The following is an 11,081-nucleotide window of genomic DNA, read 5'->3' as shown; positions in this document are numbered from 1 at the left end:
TACAGAGGAATGGCTGCCCGCCACATGCATTTTTATGTTTTATTTGGACAGTACAATAATATAGATTTAAAAAGCTTTTGGGAATTTGCTGTCTTTTGCTGCTACCTTTTCATGAGGAAGCAATAAACATATTCAATTTTGAGTAAGTACTATACATATAGTAAATATACATAAGTAATATACAAATCTCAGCAAATCAAAGATTAAAAATCATGGGTACGTTGGAGGCTGAGGTGTGAGGATCACTTGAGACCAGAAATGGGTCACATGGTGAGATCCTACCGCAAAAAATAAAACAAAGCAATATGCTGATGCTAAAAGGAAAAAAACCAACTACTTTTATTCACAAAAGTTAATTCACATTTTTGGAGAAAAAAAATCTCACTAACAACAAAAGAGCTAAAGCCCTAATACATCAGAACAGGTGCTAGTCATTTGCTTATTTTCATTTTATTTAAACCTGAATTTCTACCATAAAACATGCTTTTATAAACATTAGAATTAAATTGCTCCAGACAGGTTCAAGGTTTCATCAAAGAATCATCAAAATAGTATGGATTGAAGAGACTTTCGAATATTTGCAATCTCTTGCTGCTGCTGTCTCAAAGAAGGAGAAAAAATATGATGAATTTTAATTGTGCATATTTTAGTCAATAAAATAATTCAGTATTTCTGCTAAATTATGTAATTTCCAGCTTAAAATATAACTTACAGTTTCTATCATGTATTTCTTTTGATACTCAGCTATTTCTTTCTTAAGTTCAATGAATGAAGCAGTATGTACATTATTATTCTTACCCTCCATGTTCTTCAAAATCTAAAACACAAAAAACAAGTTCAGTTATATAATCGACAATGTTTCATCTTAGATTATAAGTGAGAACTGATTAATACTCAAATAACAGTTATTATTTATTTCAATTTTCAAAAACATTGCAAAGAATACATGAATAATGATATTATATAATGAAGTAAAATAGTCAGACATGAGACAATTGTTGTTAAAAAGACAAAATTAGCACACTTTGCCCAAGTAATGGTTTAATGAACTGTTAATTTCAAGATGGGGCAAAAGCACACAACAAAAAAAAATGTTGTGCATAGTTTTACATGATGCCTAGGCATTCTGGAGGGTCAAGAAGGAGAATAGAGATCTAGAAGTAAGCCTAAGCAACACAGTAAGAACTTGTCTCAAAGCAAAGAAAAAAGATACATGAATAAAGACTACAAGGTTCTATCAGTAAGACAATTTTGAAATTTTCTAATATGTTTCCAAATGTCAGGTTACATTTTACTGGAACTAGTGGTAAATGTGACATGAAAATCATCTGTACTTTGCAGATCTTTTAAATTTTATGTAAATTAAAAATTATAATTTTAATCTATATATAGTGGTGTACACCCTTGGAAGGCCAAGGCAGGTGAATATCTGTGAGTTTAAGGCTTACCTGCTGTATACAGCAAACTCCAGGCCTGATAAGGCTATATAGTGAGACCTATCTCAAAATATCATGTTTTATCAATTCATGGTTTTTTACATTTGAAAACTTCATGTATGTGCAACAGGTTTTTTAAGGTAGGGTCTCACTATATAGCTCAGTCAAGCCTCAAACTTGATATCCTCCTACCCTGGCCTCCTTAATACTAGCATTATTGGCATGTGCCATCACATGCAGCGAGGAGAAATAAATTTTAAACCTTTAATATCCACTTAATGAACTATTGTTTCACTTCCTCATGTCCCCCAAAATACTACATTAAGTGCTGTGAAGAAAGTTTAGTAATGATAATAGAAAATTGTTTTTTTTCTCCAGTGAGGAAAAACATAAACAAAGATGATAAGGCTTAATAGTACAAAGAATGAACTACGGTTAATAGTGATAAGTAAGACTTGATGAAATAATAACCCACTGCACAGAGCAAAATACTGAATCTAGAATAGCTCAGTTTGAGAACCTAAAAGATATGGAAGAGTTAAACATTACACTAATGTTCCTAATGGTAAAGGGGAACAATTATTGATGATACTATTTAGGTGAAAGGTTGGTTAGTGCTTTATCAAACATTGGTGCCAATCAAAAAATATTCTTAGGGAACATTAAAGCAAACTGATAAGTTTTCTGCCTGAAAATGCTTAAAATAACTTTTGTTTTCATGAAAGGTATTCTAAAAAATTTAAAACATACATTTTAAAATCCTTTAAAACTATTTAATATATAGACCCACATTTAGTAATATGCTTATGTATAAATAGACAACTCTCAATCTAAAAATCTCAACTGTCTAGTCCTTTATTGGTTATCTCTAGTGATTATAAAGTTGCATATGTAGTCATTTTTGGTCAGTGTAACAGTTCTGGAACTGAATATGTCAGAAAATACTTACACAATATATTTGAAAACAGAAAGTTCATAATTTCAATTTACTATTTCATACTCAACAAACACTGGGGATACAAATACAGAAGATAATGTAGAAATGATAGAGACTTGATCTCAGATAAACAGAAAATGATAACTCAAGTGTTAATCAGTTATGACTGTGATGCATGATAAGTACATTGCTAGGTAAAATTACTAATTTGACATTTCCCACCTTGAATAATCATCACAAAACAATTAGAAATCTACAGCTCTATGAAACACTTTTGTTCATAGCAGTTCAAACTGAAAAGCAGTTAAAACTACATATTAAAATGTTTCTCTAATCAACTTGCGAAAAAACATTACACATTTTCTAAGGTGTTATGCTTCTGGGTACAACATACCTCTATGTATTGTGTAACCTTCTGTAAAATTAGTTTCACTCTCTGGTTCTGTTTAATTTTACAATTTCTTAGCATCATTTGCTGTTGTTGGAAAATCTTCTACAAGTATAAAAGAAAGTTTATATAATAATATTTTTGGAAAATACTTGTGTTATTCTTCTAGGCTTCATATAATTAAACACCGTATCTGTGGGCCACATTCCCATCCTTAAAGCAAAAGAATAATTAAGAATAATCCCAAACTGAAGTCAAAAGGAATAATGTTAAAATGAAGATATTTAACATTTTACTTTGACAAAATTATGTCTAAGTTCAAGTAATTTTAAAAATAATTAATATGCAATATAATGATCCTCCCAGTCATTGTACTATTTAACTTGTTGAGACAGGGTTACTCTATGTGGCACATGCTGGCTGGGACTTGTGCTTCTTCCTCAGCCTCCCAAGTATCTGATATTACCAGCATACACAACCACATGAGAACAAGTCGAAAATCTTCATATCCACGTACTAGTGTATTCTTTGAAACCTCATGTCTCCAATATAATTAAGTTTAACTCTCTCACTTTTGCTTTTGTACGCTGCAAGTTTAGAAAATTCAACTCCAGCTAGTCAGTCTACCTGGTTGTAATGTTTTTACCACCCGGCCACCAAGCATACAGAAGCAATATCAAGAGAAAACTGAGTCTGTCTTTACCAACCTATGCTTGTTAGTGCTCTCGCTTCTCAGGGTACAGCACACTTTCTCTTTGCCACGTTCTGTCCCACATGCCCATCATTCTCAAGGATTCACCTTTTACCTCCTCTGCTTTTATTTGTAATTTGACTCTCTATCTAGGCCAGTTGACTTCAGTCTGCTACTTGGGATGATGAAGCATGAGGATCACAACAAGGTCAAGGCATGCTTGCTTGAACTATAGGCCAGCCTGGGAAATGTAATGAAATCCTGTCTCAAAAAGAACAGTAAGAAACGTCTAGGGGTATAGCTTACTGCTAAGAGGCATTTGCTACCATGGATGAAACCCTAGGCTCGAATATCAGGCCCACAGGGCCACAAAAAGTAAATAATTAATTTGTCCTAAAGATTATTTCTATTACTGGGCAGTGGTGGTAGATGCCTAGCACTCTGGAGGCAGAGGCAGGTGAATCTCTGTGAGTTCAACTCCAGCCTGGTTTATAGAACTAGTTCCAGGATAGCCAGGGCTGTTACACAGAGAAACCCTGTCTTGAAAACCTAATAAACCAAACAAAAAGATAGCTTGTCAGTAGTGGCACATGCCTTTAATCCCAGCACTCACTCAGGAGGCAGAGGCAGGTGGATCTCACTGAGTTCAAGGCCAGTTCTGTTGTACAGAGAGAGTTCTAGGACAGGCTCCAAAGCTGCACAGAGAAACCCTCTCTCTCTCTCAAAAAAACCCAATTATTCCTATTAACGCATAAACACGTTATTTCGCTTAGCTCAAAAGCCAAACCAAAAAAAAAAAAACCTAAAAACCAAAAACCAACCGAATTCTACAGATCTCTATTTCAATTTGTAACTACCCAGTCCTTTGTTTCCTGTTCTGTCTTGTACCCATTCTAATTCGTTTTTTTTTTCAGACAGTCTTACTGTCTTGTCTGGATCACATTATGTAGACAAGGCTAACGCCAAACTTAACAATCTACCTGCCTTGGACTTGCAAGGGTTGGAACTAAAGTTGTTCCCCACCACACCTGTTTCTAATCAGTATTGTATTCACTATTCCAATACACCAGTGACTTCTTGTTGTTAAATTGAGCTTACTTGGTCTCTAAGCAGTGTATGGCACAGTTAATGATCTTTTCTTTACAAATACCTCCTTCACTTGGGTTAGTTTACTTTCTACCAAACTAGGCCTCTAGTGGCCTATCCTCATACTTCCCATTTTCATTTTTAATTACTCCCTTGATAATTTCATCCAGGTTTATGGTTTAAAAACTGAATTTAAGCTGAGAATTTTCTACTTTGTATATTTAGTTCAGAGTTCCCTCCTGAATCCCAGACTCATATACCAGTGGCCTATTAAACATCTTGCTAAAAAAAAACTGTGTGCTTCAAATTGAACATATCAAAAACTGAGCTGACCTACCAACTCCAAAATAACTTGATAGGACCAGTTCCCCCAGATTTTATTTATTTATTTATTTATTTGGTTTTACGAGACAGGGATTCTCTGTATTGTTCTGGAGGCTGTCGGTCCAGCCTGGCCTCGAACTCACAGAAATCCGACTGCCTCTGCCTCCCGAGTGCTGGGATTAAAGGCGTGCGCCACCACCGCCCGGCTCCCCCAGATTTTATGTTTACATTTTTGATGATTATAAGCAATGAAAGAAGAAAAGATAAAGAGTAACTAATGCAGCTATATAAAATATGTGAGTGGGACTTGAGTTGTATTACAGCTCTGGACATTAAAAGTAAACCATTTTCTGGACTGGTGCTGTGGTTTGACCATGGTGTGCTTTACAAGTGTGTAAATGGCCCTGGCTTCAGTTTCAAGTCACAATACAAAGAGAGGGGTGGAAGGCAGGGGTATGGGGGAGAGGAGGAAAAGAGAAAAAGCATGTAAATAAAGGAGGGAGGGAAGGAAAGGATAGAGAGAGGGGGAGAAAGGGAGGGAGAGAGGAGGAATGGAGGGAGGGGAGGGGGAAGCAGGGAGGGGAAGGGGGATGGAGGGAGGAAAGAAAATCTAAACCAAACCATATTCCTAGTACAGTGTGTTTTGTTCAGGAATGGGCAAATGATCACAAATACTCGGTGATGTTGTTCTATAGGAATTTGCCACCAGCAGTAGTGAAACAGTTTCTCAAGTTGTACTAATCATAGGATAGAAAGAATTAACATAATACCCCCAATAAGAACTTGCAACAACATCTAAAAAGATACTACCTAAAATACTTCCAGTTTCCCATTCAACTGAATCTAAAACTAACTTACCCATGATTTATTTCACAGCAAGAATTAAACCACCTTTATTCTTTAAAAAATTTCTTCTGTTTAAAATTATAGGAATCCCAACTAATATAAGAAGCCCAGTGGATTTTGTCAGTATATTTTCCTACACTTCAGTGGTTCATTGTTCTGCAGAACAAGAACACGGGCAACAATTGGTAGTGCACCTTGGTTTAGTTCCACTGATCTAATCTAAGGCAAGCATCTAGATTCCTACTTCAAATATTATTATAAGAGATTAATTATAAATCTAACTGTGGTACCAACCATTAGGTTTTTTTGCTGTTTTTCATATTTCTGCTTCTCCAAATCCCACTGATTAAACAGATCCATAAACTGCTGGTAATACTTATTGTTAACTTGCAGCCTATAAAACATAAGAATAATGGCTCACATTTTATACAAATAGGAAAATAATCAAAACAAATTGGAATTCACATATTGAACAGCATGAAAAAGAAGGAAACCATAATATTTTAAATATTCTGATGGGAACCTAAGAAAAAAAAGTTAGATTTATATAGATTCTCGAAGTACTTCTTCTCCTTACTAAAAGTGTTCTCATGTGGTTTCCCTCTTGAAATCCAAGGAAATTTTATCATAAATATGTAACATAAATATACATATATATATCACTGATAAATAAACACACATATGCATATATACATATATATACACAAACACATTTCTCAGGAAGATTAATTTCATCTCCAAGTAATTTTTCATGTTTTCTAAAGGTTCCAATAAAAAAAGTAAATTATTTCAGCTTGGTAGTGGTGCTGCACACCTTTAATCCCAGCACTCCGGAGGCAGAGGCAGGAAGATCTTGGTGAGTTCAAGGTTAGCCTGGTCTACAGAGCAAGCGCTAAGACAGTCAGGGATACACAGAGAAACCCTGTCTCAAAAAAAAACTAAATTATTTTTAGTAGGAACATTTCACTAAGCCCTTCTGGCACAGCCAAGATTCAGTATGGAAGAATAGTTAGGTCAGTTAAAATATACAAATTAGTTTTTATATAAAATGAACTATTTTCTACATTGTTCACACAGTTAACTAAAAGACATGTGATAGTTTATATGGTACCTACAATTTACTCAATATATTTCCAGAGTAGCATGAATTACTTTTAATATAATAACTCTCTCAATTTTTATTTGGAAGGAGGAACCTGTAATCATCACTGACTTCTATGAAGATATGGGATTATAGTACTACTTGCTTAGAGAAAATTCAAGTGAAACATTTTTACTAGAAATTTCAATAGACAGGGGATACTATTCTCATAAGTAATTCGTACCAATATATACTCAAAAATGATATAAACTTGACTCTAAAATAACCAGCAAACTTACATTTGCTCTTCTTTGGTTTTCCAAACTTGCTTCATTTTGTTGCTACTCTCTTCAGAAATAGTTTTGGAGAACATATGCACTCTTCTTCTCTTTTTAAGAAGAGAACTGTTAATCTCATCTATATTGAAAATAAAGGTTAATGTTAAAGTAACTTTAAGTGTTCCTAAATATTCAAGAATATATGAATATGGCTAAAGATTACTAAACAATACCAATAACACTTAAAATGAAATGTATCACCAATGTGGAGCACAAAAAGTTTCATATTTTGGAGTACTTAGAATTTTGCATTTTCAGAGCAGGGATGTACAACCAGCAAATCAATGCAAATAGACTAGAATACACAAAACTCTGAAACCTGAAAAATTGTGGTCCTATATATTTAGTTCTGTTTTCCTAATTGAAGTTATTTTTTAAATTGAGGCCCAATAATAATGAACCCAGGAGAAAAAAGTCAAGGACACACTTTAAGTACAAACAAATACCTTACTTAATAGAAAGGAAATACTTCTAAATTAAAAATACTGTCCAACGGAAATATTAGTAAGCTTCTAAACTGTGGTTAAAAATCAAATTTAACTATAGAAATGATCCTGAAAGTACAGTCTTATAACTCAAGCTTTAAAATAAGTAAAAAATACTCTTAAAATTATAATCTGTCATCTTTAAAACAAGTATTAAGATATTTGTATAAAATATGGTCAATAATGTTCCTAAATATATTTTTTTATAAAAAGAGACAAAAGATCAAAGATGGAAAAATAGCTTTGTTCTGGGGAGACAGGCTCAGTGGTTAAAATGCCTGCCATGCCAATCATGAGGCCCTGAGTTTTAATCCCCCCCTCACAATAAAGTCAGGTGTGATGTTGTATGCCCCTATCCACAGCACTGAGGGCAGAGGCAAGCAGTTCCTTGGGACTCCTAGGACATTCATTCTCGTTGAAATGATGAGATCCAGACACAAAGAGATCCTGTCTTAAAAAAATTGGAGGGACTCAAGAGATTACTCGGTGGTTAAGAACGTCGGTTGCTCTTCCAGAGGACCTGGGTTCAATTGCAAGCACTCACATGGTGCCTCATAACCATCTATACCTCTGTTCCTAGAGAATCCAATGTCCTCTTATTGCTTTTGAGAGCAAGAGACAACTGTGTGGTGCATACATACATGCAGGCAACACACACACACAAACACACACACACACACACACACGAAATGATTGAGAAAGGCATTCAAGTTTCAACATCTGGCTGCCACATGCACCCACACACTTGCATACCTGAATAGCATACACCTAGATAAAAGTGAAAAATTACTCATGTAAATATGGAGATAATTTACAAATAATTTTTAAAAATTTCATGGAGTTTTTATATAGAGGATTTTTACTAAGTAGAGCAGGGCACAAAAATTCATTATCTTAAATAATGTTTGCAAATGTACTTTCTATCATAAATAGTAACCATTTAGAAACTATAATGCATCTATACTATTACATAAAAATTTATACTTTTAGGATCTATAACCATAAATTGATGTAACAGTTTAGAAAACAACCTCTTTGTCACTACCAAATAGAAAAAAAACTCTCTGGAAAAACTTCATGATATCAGTAATTCCTATAAAATGATCAGTTATTACTAACTCTTTTAAAAAGAATAACGTTTCCCAAACTAGGTGTTGTGGCTCATGCCTGTAATTCTAGCACCCAGGGAGCTGACACAGGAGATCTACAGTTTGAGACTAGACTGGGCTTCATGTCAAGTTCCAGATGAGCTCAAACTACATAGTAAGATCCTGTCTTAAAAACAAGCAAGCAATACACAAAATTAACAATGAAATCAACAGAACGTTATATAAAAAAGAGTCAATACAACTGATAAATACCGTATTTAAACTTGAATCATTCCCTTTCACAACTTTTATTCTCACTTTTTTTCATTTTATGTGTCTGAATGTTTTACATGCATGTATGCATATATAACTTGTATATGCCCACAGAGACCAGAAGAGGGAGCCATATCCTCCAGAACTAGAGTTATAAATGGTTATGAGCCATCATGTGGATGCTGGGAACTGAACTCAGGTTATCTACAAGGTAAGCTATCATTCTTAACTGCTAAGCCATTTCTCCAGTACCCTCACAATTTTTTAACATAAAAATAGATATAAAGGGGTTGGAAAAATGGCTCAGTGGTTACGAGTACCTGCTGGTCTTCTAGAGGACTTCAGTCCACTTCACAGTACCCATGTTTATACAGTTCACAACTGCCTGTAATTCCAGCTCCTGGATATCTTACCCCATCTTCTGAACTCTGCAGGCACTTACATATGTATATACACCACAATCCACATCCACACAGAGACACATAATGAAAGAGAAAATAAATCTTAACAAACAATAATGAAGAATTGTATTAGAGTTTTCAGCTTTATGCTCTCCTTCCCAGGAAGGGGAATTCAGAAAGAGTCTAAATTTTTTTTTGCCTTTCAATACAGGGTTTCTCAGTATAGATTTGGAGCCTGTCCTGGAACTCACTCTGTAGACCAGGCTGACCTCGAACTCACAGAGATCTGTGAAAAGCTGATACACAGAAACACTTGCATGCACCATCACTCAGTCTGTGAATAGGAAGAATTGCAAAACTTTTCCCATCTGTTTTTTTTTTCTAAAATTCTATTTGAGCCAGGCGTTGGTGGCCCATGCCTTTAATCCTAGCACTCGGGAGGCAGAGGCAGGCAGATCTCTGTGATTTAGAGACCACTTTGGTCTACAGAGTGAGTTCCAGGACAGGCTCCAAAGCAATACAGAGAAACCCTGTCTCAAAAAAACAAAAAAAAATCTATTTGAGGTTCACAGGTCTAAAAGCATAATTTTTATTTTTTTAATCATGGAAAACTTTAAGTGGAAAATTTTATGTTTTTAAATCGCAAAATTCATGTGAAACCCTGTGCTAAGAAGGCATTAAATGTCAGTTAATAGAACACTGATTAACATTTCCTTTTATATATAAATTAATATATATAGGGTTAAACATTTTTCTGTTAACATACTTATGTCTAAAAACATACCTCCAAATTTATCCAACATAGTGTGTATTTCATCTCTGTGAAGAAATTAGAATAAAAATTAAAGCTGGAAATATATAGTTCAGTGGTAGAGCATTGGCCCAGCACACACAAAACTTCACATAAAAAGTCCTTTAATTATTTATAACATATGTATGGTTTAGAACATATGTCATATGCAACATATCAAAATATTTTTAGACAATTAAACTTCTATTATTATCTTATTGCTGAAAATTCATACATGTAAATCCCCATTACTTCATTTTATCCATTTCCCACTCCTGAGGAACTCTTCTCCAAATAGATAGTCTCCTTTCTATTTTCGTGTGTGTGTGTGTGTGTGTGTGTGTGTGTGTGTGTGTGTGTGAAGGTCTTAAGCAGGTGGTCGTGGTTGCTATGTGTTTGTGATTACAAGGTTTCCAGGAGCCCAGGCTAGGCTTGAACTAGCTATACAGCTGAAAATTAACTTAAATCTACCTCTCCTAGAGTAGGAATTACAGGTACTACTTTTGAAGTAGTCTATTGAACTGGCAAAAAAAATATTTGAAAATATTACCCCATATCTTCATCTGCTTCTGCAGGAGGCCATTTCCTCTTATCTTTCTTAAATACTGGGTTCTTTTCTGTTAACACTAAAAAAGAAAAACATATTTGAAATTAATTATGTTATATTAGCAATAGTTAACAAAGTGCTATCTTGATTTGCCCTTCTCTGGAAGTTTTGCCAAAATTTCTGAAGCAGCTGTAGAAATTAAATAATTTCTTTGCAGGCTTCATGAAATCAATTCACAATTTGCCAGCATTTTATAAGAACAAGTATTCCTGGGGTAACAGCATTTTAAATTATTATTTCTCAATATACTGGAACTACAGAGCCAGAAATTATACAGATGAAATTAGAAATGAAATATCAGAAAATCTGG

General features: G+C 34.4%; 1 protein-coding gene across 2 annotated transcripts in view; it reads right to left on the bottom strand.

Moving 5' to 3' along the window:
* Nucleotides 1-315: 315 nt before the first annotated feature.
* The window catches only part of LOC106022725 (synaptonemal complex protein 3-like), a 12,242-nt gene continuing 1,476 nt past the window's right edge, over nt 316-11,081 (bottom strand). The window contains exons 3-9 of one of the 2 annotated variants that reach the window (XM_040743899.1): nt 10,715-10,790; nt 10,159-10,193; nt 7,089-7,206; nt 6,003-6,102; nt 2,768-2,866; nt 713-817; nt 316-597 (exon numbers count right to left, since the gene is read on the bottom strand). In XM_040743899.1, the coding sequence (XP_040599833.1) occupies nt 544-597; nt 713-817; nt 2,768-2,866; nt 6,003-6,102; nt 7,089-7,206; nt 10,159-10,193; nt 10,715-10,790 (587 nt within the window). In that variant the 3' untranslated portion in view covers nt 316-543. The remainder of the gene's footprint in view (nt 598-712; nt 818-2,767; nt 2,867-6,002; nt 6,103-7,088; nt 7,207-10,158; nt 10,194-10,714; nt 10,791-11,081) is intronic. The other variant, XM_040743900.1, reaches the window with a different exon arrangement.

The sequence above is a fragment of the Mesocricetus auratus genome, unplaced genomic scaffold (assembly GCF_017639785.1).
Source record: "Mesocricetus auratus isolate SY011 unplaced genomic scaffold, BCM_Maur_2.0 Super-Scaffold_100003, whole genome shotgun sequence".
NCBI classification, from domain to species: domain Eukaryota; kingdom Metazoa; phylum Chordata; class Mammalia; order Rodentia; family Cricetidae; genus Mesocricetus; species Mesocricetus auratus.
Note: the sequence above shows the minus strand (reverse complement) of the source record. Positions and strands in the feature narration are given on the sequence as shown.